The 19,500-nt window shown below is 41.6% G+C and overlaps 1 protein-coding gene across 2 annotated transcripts in view; it reads right to left on the reverse strand.

The window, feature by feature from the left end:
- The window catches only part of LOC132819115 (rho-associated protein kinase 2-like), a 56,284-nt gene extending 36,837 nt beyond the window's left edge, over positions 1 to 19,447 (reverse strand). Inside the window, exons 1-4 of one of the 2 annotated variants that reach the window (XM_060830499.1) lie at positions 19,237 to 19,447; positions 13,868 to 13,936; positions 5,868 to 5,901; positions 1,297 to 1,445 (exon numbers count right to left, since the gene is read on the reverse strand). In XM_060830499.1, coding sequence (XP_060686482.1) covers positions 1,297 to 1,445; positions 5,868 to 5,901; positions 13,868 to 13,933 — 249 coding nt within the window. In that variant the 5' untranslated portion in view covers positions 13,934 to 13,936; positions 19,237 to 19,447. Of the gene's footprint in view, positions 1 to 1,296; positions 1,446 to 5,867; positions 5,902 to 13,867; positions 13,937 to 19,064 lie in introns of both variants that reach the window. The other variant, XM_060830498.1, reaches the window with a different exon arrangement.
- Positions 19,448 to 19,500: the final 53 nt, after the last annotated feature.

Below are 19,500 nucleotides of genomic sequence, written 5' to 3' on the forward strand. Positions count from 1 at the left end.
TGTGCCGCAATGTATGTTGGCTTATTGAAAAAAATGTTCTAATGCATCTTCATTTGTGGGGGTTGGGATGATTGCTTCTGTAGTTCAGTATTTGGTCCGTATGTATTGTTTTCCTGTAGACACTGGTTTGAAGTTCCCCATTGGCTGTTCGCCCTACTATGACATCTAGGAATGGCAGTTTTTTTGTTGTTTTCCATCTCTTTAGTGAATTTTATGCCAATAAGGAATATTATTGATGGTCTTGAAGGTTTCCTCTAATTTATTTTGTTTAGCGATGACAAACGTATCAGATCTAGTTTGGGTTGGACAGTTCGCAGAACTTTTTGTTCGAGTCTCTGCATTATTGCCTCTGCTAAGAATCCTGATATCAGAGATCCCATGGGTGTTCTGTTGGCTTGTCTGTAGGTTTTGTTACTGAAAGTGAAGTGAGTGGTAAAGCATAGGTCCACTAGTTTGATGATGTTGTCCTTGCTGAAGAAGTTGGTGGTGTTTGGTGTATGTGTCTTTGGTTCTTCTAATAGTGCAATCACGGTTTCCTTGGCCAGGTTAATGTTGATGGATGTGAACAGGGCTGTTATGTCAAAGGAGACCATTATTTCATCGTCTTTTATCTTGAGGTTTTTGATGGTGTTCAGGAATACTTGGGTGGAATGAATGGAGTGGTGCGAGTCTTCTACTAAGTGTTTTAGTCTTTAGTGTAGCTCCTTGGCTAAGCTGTACGTTGGTGTTCTAAGTAGCAAGACTATGGCTCTGAGAGGGGGGGGGTTCCTGGTATGTGAATTTTGGGGAATCTGTAGAAGCGTGGTGTGTTGGATCTGTCTGGTTTCCTTTTTTGGAAGTCTGTCTTATTTAGTTCTCCAGATTTCTGAAGTTTTTTGATTCTGTTCTCTAATTGTGGGATTGGGTCTATCGCCACCTGTTGGGAAGTGTCAGTATCTGCAAGTAATGCATTAGCTTTCTCAATGTAGTATCCTTTGGTTTAAAATAACTAAAAACTCACTGATGTTACCTAGTATGGTGACGACACGTCTGAAAACGAACCTTCCAGCTCAGTGAGCAAACTTACATCTAGAACTTCAACCTGAGCTACAAACTTGCAAATTACTAACCTGTTTGAGCATTTTATGACACCATTGTGGCCATCTTGATGTGGGACTTGAACCTTCTTGCCTAAAGCAGGGCCACTACTACTACTACTACATCACAAGACCATATTTTTCGACTCCAGATAAGAAAGAAAATAGAATTCATGCACAATATAAAATATGTTTTTTCATTTATTTTTTTCACACTTACCTTTCCTTGGGATTGGAGCTGTCTGTAGATACCCATTAATTCTTCTTTAGGTAATTTATAGCTTAACATATCTGAATAGGAAGAGGGTTCTGTTGCAACTGATATAGGATCACTGAACCGAACATGTTCCATTTTATCAATTGAGCCAACTACAAGAAATAAAAAAAGACATAAAATAATAAAACTAAGCAGCTGAGAGAGCTGCACATTTTGGTGATTACAGAAAATTGAAGACAAGTAAGCCATGCATATCCCTGCAATGTTTGGAAAACAGCATGGTTTGTGAACTCAACCAGCCTGCACTATAAGATCCAGGAGCAGAAATTAGGCCATTCAGCCCTTTGAGTCTGCTCCACCATTCAATCAAGGCTGATAAGTTTCTCAGTGTAAAAAGTGAGGTCTGCAGATGCTGGAGATCAGAGCTGAAAATGTGTTGCTGGTTAAAGCACAGCAGGTCAGGCAGCATCCAAGGAACAGGAAATTTGACGTTTCGGGCCGGAGCCCTTCATCAGGAATGAGGAGAGGGTGTCAGGCAGGCTAAAGTAAAAGGTAGGGAGGAGGGACTTGGGGGAGGGGCGATGGAGATGTGATAGGTGGAAGGAGGTCAAGGTGAGGGTGATAGGCCGGAGTGGGGTGGGGGTGGAGAGGTCAGGAAGAGGATTGCAGGTTAGGAGGGCGATGTTGAGTTCAAGGGAATCGACTGAGACAAGGTGGGGGGAGGGGAAATGAGGAAACTGGAGAAATCTGAGTTCATCCCTTGTGGTTGGAGGGTTCCTAGGCGGAAGATGAGGCGCTCTTCCTCCAACCGTCGTGTTGTCATGTTCTGGCGATGGAGGAGTCCAAGGACCTGCATGTCTTCGGTGGAGTGGGAGGGAGAGTTAAAGTGTTGAGCCACGGGGTGGTTGGGTTGGTTGGTCCAGGCATCCCAGAGGTGTTCCCTGAAGCGTTCTGCAAGTAGGCGGCCCGTCTCCCTAATATAGAGGAGGCCACATCGGGTGCAGCGGATGCAATAGATGATGTGTGTGGAGGTGCAGGTGAATTTGTGGCGGATATGGAAGGATCCCTTGGGGCCTTGGAGAGAAGTAAGGGAGGAGGTGTGGGCGCAAGTTTTGCATTTGCTGCAGTTGCAGGGGAAGGTGCCGGGAGTGGAGGTTGGGTTGGTGGGGGGTGTGGACCTGACGAGGGAGTCACGAAGGGAGTGGTCTTTGCGGAACGCTGATAGGGGAGGGGAGGGAAATATATCCCTGGTGGTGGGGTCCGTTTGGAGTTGGCGGAAATGACGGCAGATGATACGCTGTATACGGAGGTTGGTGGGGTGGTAGGTGAGAACCAGTGGGGTTCTGTCTTGGTGGTGGTTGGAGGGGCGGGGCTCAAGGGCGGAGGAGCGGGAAGTGGAGGAGATGCGGTGGAGGGCATCGTCGATCACATCTGCGGGGAATCTGCGGTCCTTGAAGGAGGCGGCCATCTGGGCTGTATGGTATTGGAACTGGTCCTCCTGGGAGCAGATGCGGCGGAGACGAAGGAATTGGGAATATGGGATGGAGTTTTACCTCCGTATACAGCGTATCATCTGCCGTCATTTCCACCAACTCCAAACAGACCCCATCACCAGGGATATATTTCCCTTCCCTCCCCTCCCCTACCAGCGTTCCGCAAAGACCACTCCCTTCGTGACTCCCTCGTCAGGTCCACACCCCCCACCAACCCAACCTCCACTCCCGGCACCTTCCCCTGCAACTGTAGGAAATGCAAAACTTGCGCCCACACCTCCTCCCTTACTTCTCTCCAAGGCCCCAAGGGATCCTTCCATATCCGCCACAAATTCACCTGCACCTCCACACACATCATCTATTGCATCTGCTGCACCCGATGTGGCCTCCTCTATATTGGGGAGATGGGCCGCCTACTTGCAGAACGCTTCAGGGAACACTTCTGGGACGCCCAGACCAACCAACCCAACCACCCCGTGGCTCAACACTTTAACTCTCCCTCCCACTCCACCGAAGACATGCAGGTCCTTGGACCCCTCCATCGCCAGAACATGACAACACGACGGTTGGAGGAAGAGCGCCTCATCTTCCGCCTAGGAACCCTCCAACCACAAGGGATGAACTCAGATTTCTCCAGTTTCCTCATTTCCCCTCCCCCCACCTTGTCTCAGTCGATTCCCTTGAACTCAGCACCGCCCTCCTAACCTGCAATCCTCTTCCTGACCTCTCCGCCCCCACCCCACTCCGGCCTATCACCCTCACCTCCTTCCACCTATCACATCTCCATCGCCCCTCCCCCAAGTCCCTCCTCCCTACCTTTTATTTTAGCCTGCCTGACACCCTCTCCTCATTCTGATGAAGGGCTCCGGCCCGAAACATCGAATTTCCTGTTCCTTGGATGCTGCCTGACCTGATAAGTTTCTCAACCCCATTCTCCTGCCTTCTTCCCATAACCCTTGATCTCCTTGACACTCAAGAACCTATTTATCTCAGTCTTAAATATACTCAATGACCTGGACTCCACAGCCTTCTCTGGCAATGAATTCCATAGATCCAAAGTCTCTGGCTGAAGATGTTTCTCCTTATCTCTATTCTAAAAGGTCTTCCCTTTACTCAAAGGCTATGTCCTATGATCTCTCCTACCAATGGAAACATTTTCCTAACATCTACTCTGTTCAGGCTATTGAATGTTCTGTATGTTTCAAGTAGATCTCCTCTCATCTTTCTAAACTCTATCGAGTATAGACCCAGAGTTCTCAAATGTTCTTCATATGTTAAGGTTTTCATTCCTGGGACCATTCTCGTGACTGTCCTCTGAACATGCCTCAGAGTCAGTACATCCTTCCTATGGTATAGGGCCCAAAACTGCGCACAATACTTCAAATATGTCTGACCAGAGCCTTATAGAGACTCAGAAGTACATCCCTGCTTTTATATTCAAGTCCTCTCAAAGTAAATGCTATCGTTGCATTTCCTTCCGAACTATTGACTCAATCTGCAATGAGAATATCCTGGACTAGAACTCCCAGTCTCTTTGCACTTCAGACTTCTGAATTTTCTCTCCATTTAGAAAATTGTTCATCCCCTATTGTTCGTACCAAAGTGCATGACCTCACATTTTCCCATGTTGTATTCCATCTGCCACTTCTTTGCCCACAACTGTCCAAATCCTTCTGCAGCCTGCCTGTGTCCTCAATGCTACCTGCCCCTCTACCTATCTTTGCATCATCTGCAAACTTGGCCAGAATGCCCTCAGTTCCCACATCTAGATCAATAAGGTATAAAGTGAAAAGTTGTGGTCCCAACACTGCCCCTTGCAGAACACCACTAGCTACCATCCTGAGAAGAATCCTTTTATTCTCACTCTCTGCTTTCTGCTAGACAGCCATGTTTCTATCCATGCAAGCACCTTGCCTCTAAAATCATGGGCCATTATCTTACTCTGCAGTCTCCTGTGCGGCAGCTTGTCAAAGGCCTTCTTGAAGTCCAGGTAGGCTCTTCTTGGTATAACCTGCTCATTACTTCCTCAAAGAATTCTGGAAGATTTATCAAGCCTGAATTCCCCTTGATGAAACCATGCAGGTTTTGCCCAATTTTACCATATACTTCAAGTATTTAGAAATCTCATCCTTCATAATGGATTCCAGGATCTTACATACAACCAAGGTTAGGCTAAATTGGACTAGAGTTTTACCTCTTTTGCTGTACTTCCTGCTTAAACAGAGGTGTCACATTGGCAATTTTCTAATCTTTCTGGGACCCTTCCTGATTCTAGCAATTTCTAAAAGATCACCACTAATACCTTCACTATCTCTTGAGCTATCTCTCTTAGAACTCTGGGGTGTAGTCCATCTGGTCCAGGTGATTTATCCACTTTCAAGCCATTCAGTTTTTCTAGCATCTTTTCCTTGATGATGGCCACCGTACTCAGCTCCACTGTCTTTCCTGCTAGGCTCCTCTCCCAGTCAATTCTACCCAGCTCTTCCCTCATGCCTCTGTTGTTGCCTTTATTCAGCTGTAATATCGCATCCTCTGATTCTATCTTCTCCTTCTCAAATAGCAGAGTAAATTCAATAATACTTTGATCACTGCCTCCTAACAGTTTCTTTACCTGAAGCTCCCTTATCAAGTCTGCCTCATTGCACAACACTAAATCCAGTATTGCCTGTTCCCGAGTGGGCTCCACTACAAGCTGCTCCAAAAAGCCACCTTGTAGAAACCCTTAAACAGCAAATCTGAAAACTGGAAATCCTGGAACAGGGTCAGGAATTTTGCCATGTTTATCATTTTTTAAAGATGATTATACCAAATGAATCACTTATTTCTCAGGTATTGTGCTAATTTCTCTCAGATGGCATAATATTCTACTTTGTGCAACTTTCTCTACAGAATAAGAAAGAAAATGTCTTCTTCTCAGCACACACAGAACAAAGCCTATGCAGAAAATGCTCATGAGAAAGTCAGAGTTTGATTTATAATAATATAGCTTAGAATGGGAAAAAATTGAAACAGTAAGATTGAGAAAGAGTATTTTAGATTTAAATCACAAATAAACATTCAGCTATTACATTAAAGCAGTACCTTTTGCATAATAACCTGTTGTGTTCAATCTTTTCTGTAAAGAAAGAAAAGTATTCACATTAATTATCAGTACAGTTTATAAATATTCAACAGTAATAACATTTCAAATAGCATAAGCATGGATTTTTCAGTCAGTAGTCAAAAGAGCAGTGCTCACTGTTCTTTAAGATTGCAGCTGCCGGGGGATCTAAGATGGCGGCGATCTGAGAAGATCACACTGCAGAGGTTCACATCACAGCAGGAACAGGACGGTCCTTTAACCCGCCCAACCCAGGTTATCAGGATTTCTTGGGATTCCGGAAAGATTGTGGAGTCCCAAGAAATGTCTAAAAATTAACTTACCTGTATTTTCAGCCATCCAGAAATGCCAAAAAAGGGAGGAGAAGCATCTGAAACCAGGTCTCGGATCCGATTACTCACCAGGACCTGGTTAACTAGTTCTCGAAATCTCGTGAGATGTTGGGGAAATAGATTGAAGAAAAGCTGGCTCCAGTCTCTCTCATGCTGCAGAAGCATGTGCAGTAGCTGGGAGACCTGGAGAAGAGTTCAGGTGAGGTGGAGCACAGGGTCAGAGTGGTGGAAGCTGATGCCAGTTCATGCGAGGATGAGATCCAAGTCCTGAAGACGCAGGTTCGTAATTTACGTGACCAAGTGGATGATCTTGAAAACAGGGGCAGGAGAAAAAACATTCAGATCATCGGTCTGCCTGAGGGTAAGGAAGGTGAGCAGCCTGCAGAATTTGTTGAAGATTGGCTCCTGAAATTCCTTGACTTCGAGGCTGGCATGAGAGCATTGAAAATAGAGAGGGCTCACCAGGTCGCAGCGTGGAGATCCGGTCTGGGTCAACAACCTCATCCTCTCCTGGTGTGGTTCCATCATTACCAGGGTAAGGAGAGAGTCATGGAGGTTTCCAGACTCCAAGGGAAGGATCTGAAGGCCCTAATTTACGATGGCTCTAAGATCATGTTTTTTCAGGACTTTTCAGCGGCAGTGATCCAGAAATGAAAATCTTACAACGGTGTCAAGAGAAGACCGAGGGAGCTTGGGATTCAGTACTCCCTGTGAAATGCGGCAGTGCTTCTGATCACCTTAGGTGGATCCTTGCATTTCTTTGACACATCGGAGAAGGCAAGAGACTTTGTGAACAACTAAGCTAATTTGAACCATTGTAGTATGTATAAATAGTGTTCTTTGGGTGTGTGTTTATCATTCTGTAAAAGACATGGAGGAAGTCCAGTTGGAGCTTTATTTTTCTTTTTTTTTCCTCTATTGATAATTTGGTTCAAACTATGGCAGTGATTAAGATATACATTTTCAACTTCTAAGTTAGGATATACTAAAGGATAGGTGAGGTATTTATTTCCCCCTTTTTTATAATAAAAATTTTCAAAATTCATATCGATATTCTATGGGATGTTTATTATTTTCAGCTTGTATTTGCGGTGCGTCTCTAGCTGGGAGAAGTGGAGGTGGTTGAGATGGTTAGATGCCTACTTATGGGCAGTTCGGGATGGATAGTTGCCCCCTCTGGGTTGAGTTCCCCTACTCAGCACTGTTGGTGCATTATATGTTGGTTTGTTCTCTGGTTTTTGTTGTTTTTCATTTTTAATAATTTTGTAGGTTTTTTAAATGTAGTGGTTTTACTTTATGTAGTTTTTATATTTGGTGGATCATGTGACACTAAGGCTCAGCAGTTTGTGGTTCGGGTTCCTCCTCTCTGTAATTTAAATGTAATTGCAGAAGATGATGGCTAATGACTTGATTAAATGATCTACCTGGAATATCAAAGGAAGTCACTCACCAATTAAGAGGAAGAAGGTACTCTTGAGTCTTAGAAAGAAGGTGGATAATGCTTTGTTACAGGAGACACATTTGGATGATAAGGAGCATCTGAAATTACAGTAGAATGGCTTTGACCGGGTTTATTTTTCATCATTTAATACCAAAAGTAGGGCAGTGGCTATATTGGTTAGGAAAGATCTCCCATTTAAATTGTTGGAATGTGCTAAAGACACATACAGGAGGTTTAATTCTTAAAGCCTTGATAAATGGGGAAGAATACCATGTTTTAAATGCTTATTGACCCCAGCTCATCCTGTTACATTTTTGGTAGATGCTTTTTCTAAACTGATAAGTCTCGAGTCCCGGCACATCATTATAGGGGGAGATTTTAAATGTCTCATGGACCCCACAGTAGACAGGTTGCCCAAAGGTCCCTCAATACCCTCTGTACAAACTAAACAGTTAGTGGGTCTGTGAGGGGAATTAGGGTTGGTGGACGTCTGGAGGCATTGCCAGGTAGAGATTTCACGTTTTTCTCCAATCCGCACAGATGTCACACGAGGATTGATTTTTTCTGACCCCTGCGATAACTCTGGATGTGGTGGCATCTTGTACGTTTGGTAACATTACCATCTCTGATCATGCTCCGGTGTACCTTATGGTCAAGATTAAGGACGTTACAGTGGGTTCAAGGTACTGGCGATTGGATCCCTTTATTCTCATGGGATGGTAAGTTTGTGGAGTATTTCTCTTGGGAATTTTGGGCGTTCCTAGACATCAACATAGGCTACGTTGATAGCTCATCCGTTCTCTGGGAAACTGCCAAAGCCTATGCTAGGGGGTTAATTATTTCATATTCCACCAGTAGGAAGCAGCAGGAGGGTGAGCAGCCACGAGACGTCTCCTTGAAGCACGGCTGAAGGCAACCGAAAAGGCCTACTTACTTTGACAGTCCGTCGTTGGTCAAACTACAGAGGATTATAGCGCTGCAGTCTGCACTAAATTCCATGCTCATGCAGACACAAAGAAGGAGCTGGCTTTTGCAAAGCAAAGGTTATCTGAGCATGGTGACAAGCCAAGCAAATACTTAGCATACCTTGCCAGAAAGAGGAGTGCCCCACAAATCATTACGGTGATTAGGGAGGGATCTGGGAACCTAATTTGTGATTCTAAAAAGATTAATGTGGCATTCCAGAGATTTTACTCTAAGTTATACCAATCTGAGTGTTGTGAGGAAGGACAGGCCAAAATGGAATGTTTTTTAAAAAGAGATCCGAAGCTTCCGGGTGTGACTCCCAAACAACAGTCCTTTCTCAATGCTCCATTAACAGAGCAAGAAGTGCAGGAAGCTGTGAGGCAGCTTCAGAGTGGAAAGGCGCCCGGTCCTGACTGACTTCCCAGTGAATCCTATAAGGAATTTATGTATACTATCAGGTCCGATGCCGAATATGTTTAATGATTCATACAGTCATGATTGTCTCCCACCATCTCTGAGAGAGTCCATATTTCACTTATCCTTAAAAAAGGGAAGGAGCCGGAAGACTGTGCTTCCTACAGGCCCATCTCGCTCTTAAATGTGGACTTTAAAATCCTCTCTTGCATTATAGCTGGAGACTGTGTTACCTTTATTATTAAAGAGGATCAGGTGGGTTTTATAAATGGTCACAGATCCTCTAATAATGTTAGGAGGCTGCTTAACGTAATTCAAGCATGCCAACAGCAGTCAATAGAGGGATTAGTGATTTCTTTAGATACAGTGAAGGCATTTGACAGAATTGAGTGACTACTTTTTCTATACTCTCAAGCGGTTTGGTTTGTGCGAAATCTTCATGACGGTCATCACCAATGGGGTACGATCAAGCAATTTTAATATTTTTAGAAGCAGCCAGCAGGACTGCCCCCTTCCACCATTGCTTTTTACATTGGTGATTGAACCATTGGCGGAGGCCATTCGAGGGGGGTGCTAAGGGCTAAGAGTATACTCTCTGTCAGTACTTTATATCATCAATCGGGGGGTGCCACCTCAGATGAGTCTGATCAAATGTGCAAGATTTGGGTGTTGGGTGTTGAAGCTTCCTCAGAGGCATGGGAGGAGATTTGGGAGAATGCAAGGAAGACATCAATTTGCAATAGGAGCATGCTTTACAGTTGAAGATTCTCCATAGGGTCCACTTGGCTCCAGACCATTTGTCAAAAGTTAAACGAGGGGTATCAGGCACTCTTACTCATTGCTTGAAGCCTATCTATCGCAAGACCAAAGACAATGGAGAAGATTTTGGGTGTAAGGGTGGAGAAGGACACTATCTCTCTCCTTTTGGGCCGACCCACTATTTCCTGCAGATGTGCATAAGAAAATAAAACTTTTCAACATTCTCACATTCTGTGCAAGAAAGAATATCCTGCTAAGTTGGATATCCAAAAAAACCCCTGGGCCTATCGGGTTGGTGGAAGATTGTTATGGAGCATATTCCCCTGGATTTTCTCACAGATATGTGGTACACCACAAATCTGAGAATTTTTACAAGTCATGGCAGCCTTTTTGAAATAGCTGGACACACTAACAAGGGCTTTTATATAACCGTAACAATTGTGTTTCACGAGTCCAATATCCAGGGAGGGGGAACTGTGAATGTATGAGTGCTTTGTTTGGCTGGGCTGAGTTATTACTATGCATTTGTTTGTTGTTGGGTTAATTGGTTAATTATTTATTTAGTTAGTTAAATAGCTAGTTTAGATTTTTAAAAATTTTATATTTTTCTATATATGTTTATATATTTGGAGTCTGATATAATGAAGTATTCCCAACGGAGTTCTGAAATCTGTGTGAACACAGAGCAAAGTGAGGCCTCTTCACTCTATTAGACTGAAGGATTTTTACTGAGGTAGACAAAATTTGAAACAGGAAACATTCATTAGAATATTCAATTTAATGTACAAGAAGTAAAATAGAAAACAATGATAAAGCAGGTGTAAAGAGAAAAGGAAACAAGTCTATTTTACACCTTCATAAAGATAATTAAAATCTTTTAAATTTTAAAGAAATGAGACTCATTTGTAAAAGTCAGTTTTCACTGTCAATGAAGGCATTTGTCTACAGTTAAAACTTACCAGATTAATAAAAATTACTTTAGATAAATGGCTGTGTCCATTCGAGTGTAATGTATTTAGTCGTATCTAGTAGGCAAGTACAGTAACCTGACATACAAGAACAAGGCTTATTCCTCACATTAGAGTGCAGGCAGGACCTGAGACTTTCATCCTCAAAAGGTGATAACTGAATTGTTATGACACAGGGGTGAACTCCTCTGTTGATTAAACCAAACACCCAGAAAAGCTCACTTCACCTGATAATCTTAAAATATGAGTGACACAGAACTCCCACATTCCACTATTTAAAGAAAATAATACTGATTTATTTTTTAATTCAAAGTGAACATTAAATAACACTATTCACAACTCTAAACTCCCTTTTCTCTTAACTGTTTATTACCCGACTCCGGCACGGTGGCACAGTGGTTAGCACTGCTGCCTCACAGCACCAGAGACCCGGGTTCAATTCCCGACTCAGGCGACTGACTGTGTGGAGTTTGCACATTCTCCCCGCGCCTGTGTGGGTTTCCTCCGGGTGCTCCGGTTTCCTCCCACATTCCAAAGATGTGCGATTCAGGTGAATTGGCCATGCTAAATTGCCCATAGTGTTAGGTAAGGGGTATGGGTGGGTTGCGCTTCGGCGGGTCGGTGTGGACTTGTTGGGCCGAATGGCCTGTTTCCACACTGTAAGTAATCTAATCTAAAAAAAAACTCTATAACAATTTGCTGTTCCAATAACACACTTATTCAAACTTACATCAACTTAATTTCAAAACCACACAGCCACTGTCGTCTTCTGTGACTTCACTCTTCCAACTGCTGAATTCTCTGGGTCGTATTCTTTCTTTTTATTGCAAGTATATTTCATATGAAAAGATACATTTGATAAAGTGTTTCTTAATTTGTTGGAGAGCAAGATCTCCATGTGTTTCTATCTCGATGGCAGCTGCTCACTCTTCAATTTTCAAAATGTCTGCATTTTTATATCCTTGACACTGGATCATCTCATTGGTTTGATGTTGACAAAATAACAAATTCAACCTCGATTGCATTTTAGTATCCCGGGGCATAATTTAAATTTGAATTGTTGTCAAAACAGCAATCAATTAAAGTATCCATTTCATAACCAAATATTACATATTTTCAATTTTCCCATACGCTGGGACTGCCATCTAGTCATACACACAGGTGCTTGTAATCTCTCAGTTCAAAACAGCATCTGTCTCAAAGATGCAGTACACGTCTTCATCTTCATAACAGAATGAAGGAATCTATAGATTGTGCGTGATAATGAAAAAGGTGGTTTTTGAGATGACAATGTTCTTGTTCACAGTCATACAGCGCAGAAACAGACCCTTCGGCCCAACTAGCCCATGTTCCCAAACTAAACTAGTCTCACACATGGCTTTTGGCCCATATCCCTCCAAGCCTTTAATATTCATGAACTTATTAAATGTCTTTTAAATGTTGGACTGTACCAGCAACCACCACTTCTACTGGCAGTTCATTCCACACACAGACCACTATGTAAAAAAATAGTTGCCCCTCATGTCCTTTCTAAAACTTTCTCCTCTCACCTTAGAAAAATCCCTTAATTTTGAACTCCCCAACCCTAGGGAAAAGATTTTTCTATTCACTATCTATAGCCTTCATGATTTTATGAACATCTATATAGTCACCCCTCAACTTCCCATGCTCCAGTGAAAAAAAGTTCCAGCCTATTTTTAAACACAAACCTTCCATTCCCAGCACCATACTACACAAAGATATTTTCGCTTTTGTTGCTGGGCAGAGTATGGTTAGTGATGGAGTGGCTGTCCATTATACAGTTTGTCCAGTTATACTTTCCATTGTCATTTCCCCCAGTTTCATGCAGCTCTAGCAAGACTAAAGTCAATGAGAAACTGGAAGAAACAACTCCGACCAGTGGAGAGTTATCTATTACAAAAAAGTAAAAGTATTTGTTAAACATAAAACACCATCATTTTTCAACCCCTTTCAGTTTTGAAAAAGAGCCATACTGGATTTGAAATGTTAGTTCATTCTCTCTCTACAGATCTCCTGCGTTTCTCCAGAATTCTCTGTTTTTATTTCAGATTTCCAGCATCCACACTACTTTGCCTGTATTCATGCATATAAATACTGTGGCTGCAAGAGCAGGGAATTCTGCAGTGAGCAATCCATCTCCCACAGCATGTCCACTTTCTATTGTTTAGAGGAGTGCAGCTGCAACAACATTTATAAACAAACAAACAAATAAATAAATAAATAAATCTAAAATAAAGCTTGACTGGCATTCCATTTATCACTGCTACACATTGGGGCAATGGGGTGTACCATCTACAAGGTTCTCTGCAACAACCTGCTACAACACCTTGACAGTACCTTTCAAACTAATGATCTCTGCATTTAGAATGACAAATCCCTTCCAAATTTCACCATTTTGATTCAGAACTGTATCTTATATTACTATTGGGTCAAAATCCTGAAATGCATTTCTAAGACCACCACCTTCTCAAGGACGATTAATACTGCCAGTGATACACTCAATATTTTTTTTAAAATGTGGCAATTATCTCACAAAACAATCAACACCTGCAATGTATCTCTTAGTAGAGTAGTTGAGACAAAAACACTGAACCTGTTTAACAATTAGGTGCCACATGGGCATTGGTTGACTTTTTCAAACATTCAATGTAATAGGTTGAACAGTATTCTTCCAGAAATATATTCATTTTAATCTTGCATTCTCTCTTCCCTGGATCGCCTCTCGTGATTCTATATTGGATATATTTACACCAGTCAATATTACATCTATAATACTATATCCCAAACTGTAGATGGAACTTAAATTGTCAATCTTCAAATAATGAAAAGCATGATTATATACAATTACTGGCAAAGGAAAGTCATGAATGTGCAACCGTTTTCAACACAGATACTTATATAATCCAAAAATTTAGCTTGTATTTTGTTTAAAAATGGTTTGGAAAGAACTTTGAACTTGGACTACATTTTGAAAGTTTGTTTGTAACACAACCTGAAAGATCCTCTCATTCATCCATACAGTTGAAAACTATAAACTAAAAGAAAGAAAAACATACAATTCAACAGAATAACACACTTACCTTAATTTTTTCAACATTGCAATCAGTATCATTCAATATGGAATTTAGCTGAGTGTCCCAGTTCATGTTCTGTTACAGAAATGTAAATACAGTTTATGTCAACAACAACTTCAAAGACATGACCAGGCAGCTTAAAAATCAACCAGCTTCTTTTTTTTTTATTAATTTGCTTTTGTTTCAAATAGTGAAATAATATGGTGAATGATTCATGAATTTAAAAAAAACATTAATCTTATTTGTTTTTAAATGGAATTGCACAAATATATAAATATTTGTCAAAATAATAATTTGCTTGTGTAGTAACTGTAACATAGCAACATAATCAGATAAGAATGCACACTAGCCACATTAGGAAAGGTGAAAGCTTTGTCAAAGAGGCAGTTCTTAAAGAGGGTCTTAAAGAAAAAGGAAATGGAAACACAAAGGGAGGGAATGCCAGACAGCCGAGACACCTGCCAGCATGGTCAACATCACGGCGTAAAGGAATGAGGAATGTATATCCAAGCAGAGGTGAAAGAATTACAGGACTGGAGAAGATCACAAAGAAATGGAGGGTCAACTTCATTAAGGGTTTCAAAAAGGAAATTTAAATTTGATGCTTTGAGAGAGCCAGAGACCAATAGAGGTCAGGCATGAGAAGGATTGTGTGATGTTACATAAGTGAAAGTAGCAAAATCTCAGATCTGGATCAAATGCAATGCTGAACTTGAAATTCCACCTAATATATTTCAACAGCCAGGATGAGATATGGAATCAATGGCAAGGGAGTATAGAGCTCATCCATTGTGGCTCATCCAATACTGAATGCCAGATAAACAGGTGAAGAACAGACACTTGAAAGAAACAGAGTTACGTTTGCTAAATTTTTACTCAAGCTCTTTAAAATAGAAAATGGGGAGGTTTTGTTTAGATTGGATATTGGACATCCATTTATTTTGTGGCAGAACTGCCACATATTTCGATCATTAGAAAGAGTAACAGGTGGAGATACTTCGGCCCCTTGAGCCAGCTTGACCATTCAATAGGATCATGACTGATCTGACACTCCCCACATCCAGTTTTCTGTCCTCTGCCTACAACCCTTGGTTCTCTACTGATTGCTTTCTCTCAGCCTTAAATATACAAAGCACTCTGTGGCAAGGAGTTTGAAAGACACTCAACCTCAGAAAGGAAATTCCACTTCATCTTAGTTTTAAAATGGTGCCTCATTATTCTGAGACTATGTCCTCTTAGGGGAAAACATCCTCTCAATATTTACCCTGTTAAACCGCTTAAAAATCCTTTATGTTTCAATGGAAACCAGTAGCTCAGTGATTAGCACTGGTGCCTCACAGCGCCAGGGACCCAGGATCAATTCCAGCCTTGGGCGACTGTCTGAGTGCAGTTTGCACATTTTCCCATGTCTGTGTGGGTTTCCTCCCACCGTCCAAAGATGTGCAGGTTTGGTGGATTCGCCACGCTAAATTGTTCATAGTAACCAGTGATGTGCAGGCTAGATGGATTAACCATGGGAAATGTAGGGTGATAGGGTGGGGGATTAGCACTGGGTGGGATGCCCTTTGGAGGGTTGGTGTGGACCTGTTGGGTCAAATGGCCTGCTGCCACAATGTATGATTCTCGATAATCTCTCATTCTTCTAAACTCCAATGAGTGCAGTCCCACCTGTTTTAGATTTTGCTTATACGACAATCTGGGGATCATTTTAACAAACCACCCCTGAATTGCCTCCAATGAAATTAAATCTTACCTTCAATTAAGGGGCTAAAACAACTCTCAGACCAGACGTGGCCTCAGCATTTGGTACAGTTGCAGTAAGATTTCCCTACTGTTATACTACTCCAACTCCCTTGATAAAAGGACCAACATTTGATTAGCCTTCCTGATTATCTACTGCAACTGTGTGCTAGCTTTATGTATATTGTGCACAAGTACCCCCAAGTCCATTTGTGTTGCAGTTTTCTGCAGATTTTCTCCATTTAAATATTATTCCGTTCTTTTGGTTCTCTTCCAAACTGAACAGTGTCACATTTTCCCACATTCTACTCCATTTGCCAACATTTTGCCCACTTAACCTATCAATATCTCTCTAAACTGTTTGTATCTCTCTCACAACCCACCCATACCCATACTTTGTGTCATCTGCAAATTCATTTCCTTCCTCCAACTTATTAAATATGTAGTGAGAACAGTTACAGTCCCAGCATTGATCACAATGGTCACAGCTCACCCCACCTGAAAAAGAACCCCTTTTCCCCACTGGTTGCTTCCTGCCCATGGGCCAATTCTCTATCCAGGCCAATATACTTCCTCCAACACAATGGACTCTTATCTGATGATTTAACCTTTCATCGAATGCATTCTGAAAGTCTAAATACAATACATCTACTGGTTACCCTCTATCCATTCCAGCTAAACTTCCTCAAAACAGTATTTTCTTTTATTCCATCTCTGCCTGATTAGATTATGATTTTCCAAAAGTTCTGTTATTATTACCTTAATAATTGCTTCCAACACTTTACCTACAAGCTAATTGACCTACAGTTCCTATTTTTTGAATAAGGATGTCATATTAGCAGTTTTTCAATCCTCTGATATTTGTCCAGAATGTATTGATTTTTGGAAAATTACAACCAATGCACCCACTATCTCTGTAGCTATCTCTTTTAGGATCTTAAGAAATAAGCCTTCAGGACCAGGGGATTTATCTGCCTTTCGTCCCAATAGTTTGTCTAAAATAGTTTATTTAGTGATAGTGATGACTTCCTTCCTTCCTGTATTCTTTAGTCGTGATGGAATGCTTGAAGTACCTTCCACCGCAAAGACTGATGCAAAATATCCATTTGACTCCTTTGCCATTTTCTCAGATTCATTTTGTAAGGGGCCTGTGTTCATTTGACCTCTCTCTTCCTTGTTATATATTTAAAGGAGCTCTTAATGACAGTTTTTATGTTCCTCGCAGTTTTTTTGTCTTTATTATCTTTTTAGCCATCCTTTGCTGGATTTTGAATTTATCCCACTCTTCTTTCTGATTAGTAGAAACTAATTATGTTCCCTGTTACAAGAACAACTTAAATCATTATGACTTCCAAAAACACTAACAATTTTATCCTGTCAAAATGCTGTATGATTTCAAATTGCAACTAAGACCAAGCCTTGATCACTCGAATGAAAAGTCTTAATATTTAGCAGTTGCCTCCTTTTCCTTCTTTTATAGACCACGACAGACTCCCTCAAAACATTTCAAGAAAGTAGCCCAGACCTTAACTTTGCTAGTTGTTTTAAGCAGGTGAAACGCGGATATTCCAGGAGGGATGCCATTGGTCAAACCATGTAGTTTTAAACAAAACAGAATTTATTTACAAGATTACCAATGAAATACAAACAAAAGAGAATGGAATACTGAATAACTTAAACCTACCCGAAAATCCAACAGATCGTCCCAACTTAACGCTGTTCCAATACTTGCAGCAATCCCCATAAACATCCCTCAGCACAAAATGTAAAATCAAACACAGGGTCTTACAGAAGAGCTGTCAGGGAGAGAGGGTCAGCATAGACCTGCTTCTCAGCAGCTTCACAACACTACTGCACTGAAACCAAACCAAGCCAGAGAAAAGCTGAGCTGAGAGAACTGACCACTTCCCTTTCATTGTACAAGTGCTTTTTTCCCCCAAAAACTTGAAAGCCCATTGCCTGAGACCATATCTATCAGCTATAATCAAACTAGTCTTAAAACTCTTCAACTTAGACTTTTCGGAATCTGTGTCTTTTACGACCTCTCTTTTAAAAAAAATGCCAAGGACACTTTAACCTTGGGCACTCCTCTGACCAACCATTCACAGCCAACAAACTTTGTACAGCCATTGCAGCACAAGTTAAATACTCACTGCCATCTCTTCAACTTTGTTTGGATTTACTCTAAAACAGCTTCCGAAACCCCAAATCCATGCTATTGACACTTTCAGATGCAATTACATCAGTGGTACCATTGATGGCTTTAGGTTTTCCAGTTTCTAATATACTAATTTATTCAAAATGCATTTACCCATATTCTGCCTCAGCCAGCAGCTCTACCTTGTTTACTTACATATGCTCCTTGCACCACAGGCCATTCAATTTAAAAGGCAATGCTTCTATCTCTGCTATAGAATCACAGATGTGTTATGGCATGAAGGAGGCCTTTGGCCCATTGTGCTTGTACCCAGTTGTTAAATGAACATGACTACCCAAGTCCAATCTGCTGTTTTTTGTTCCATACCCTTGTATATTATTTTTATACAAATATTTATCCAATGCCTCCTGGACTTAGTTGAACCTGCCTCCACCATACTTCCAGGCAGTCCATTCCATACCCTAATTACTCACTGAGTGAAAAAGTATTTCCTCACTTCAGCCTTTCTTCTTTTACAGAATACTTTAAATCAATGCGTTCTTGCTCCTTTCACAAGCAGGAACAGTTTCGCTCAGTCTATTCTATCCAGACCATTCATGATTATGAAAACCTCTATCAGATATACTCTTAGGCTTCTTCACTCCAAGGACAACAGTCCCTACTTTTTCAATAAGTGAAGTTCTTCATCCAAGGAATCATTCTTGAAAAGCACTTTGGCAATGCCTCCAATGAGTTCACATCCTTCTTATAATGTGACACCCACTAATGATCACTATAGTTCAGCTAAGGTCTACCAAGTGTCTGAGACAAGTTTAACATCACCTCCTTGCTCTTGTACTCTGTGTCCCCATTAACAAAGCTGAGAATACCACATGCTTTACCACATGTTCTCTCTAACTATCCTGTCTCTTTCAAAGACAAAATTAAAAATTGCTGGAAAATCTCAGATCTGGCAACACCTGTGGGCAGAAATCAGAGTTAACATTTCGGGTCGAGTGACCCTTCCCCAGAGCTGGGATACCAGTTTTAATGATCTCAGCACACGTACATCCATATCTCTTTGCTCCTGCAAAGCCACCCCCACACTAGAATTGGACCGCGTTTTATATTTTAAATTAGAGTGGTGCTGGAAAAGCACAGGTCAGGCAGCATCCGAGGAAGTTGTGACTTATTTCAGAGTTGATGTCGCACTACCTGACCACAGAGTTGGCAAGACAGGTCTGGTATTCGCGTGAAAATCTATGTTAAACAGGAGGAGGCGACTTGAATGAGATGAGGAAGAGAAAAAGAAACATCAAGAGGTACCTTAAAGGTAGCGAATGCAGGTCTCGTTATCGCAAATGGTCGGTTTGGATATTAGCCCATCAACACAACATCAATGTGAGGAAACTGGTGTACATTAAAGACACTTTGCAGGAGGAACAATCACATCAAACTATGTAGAACTAGGAAGGTTTTAATCATAAAGGCCTTTAACCTTCACTAGCTGGGTGTCGCCATATTTGACTGGAAACACTCGGTCGGTTTACATTTAACAAGGCACAGTCACTATATTGGGGTCCGTTCCGTCAAGTTGTTGCAGAAAGCTCCTCCCTGCAGCCAATCTACCGTTAGGTACAGTCAATGTCAAACACCAAACATTGACTCAGCCCAGCGGCTCCCCGAGATTTAAAAGAACGTCAGTTCGTATGACGCCACGGCGCACTGCGCAGAGCCGCCTGGGAGTTGTTGCTGGTCGTAC

The sequence above is a fragment of the Hemiscyllium ocellatum genome, chromosome 9, assembly GCF_020745735.1.
Source record: "Hemiscyllium ocellatum isolate sHemOce1 chromosome 9, sHemOce1.pat.X.cur, whole genome shotgun sequence".
NCBI classification, from domain to species: domain Eukaryota; kingdom Metazoa; phylum Chordata; class Chondrichthyes; order Orectolobiformes; family Hemiscylliidae; genus Hemiscyllium; species Hemiscyllium ocellatum.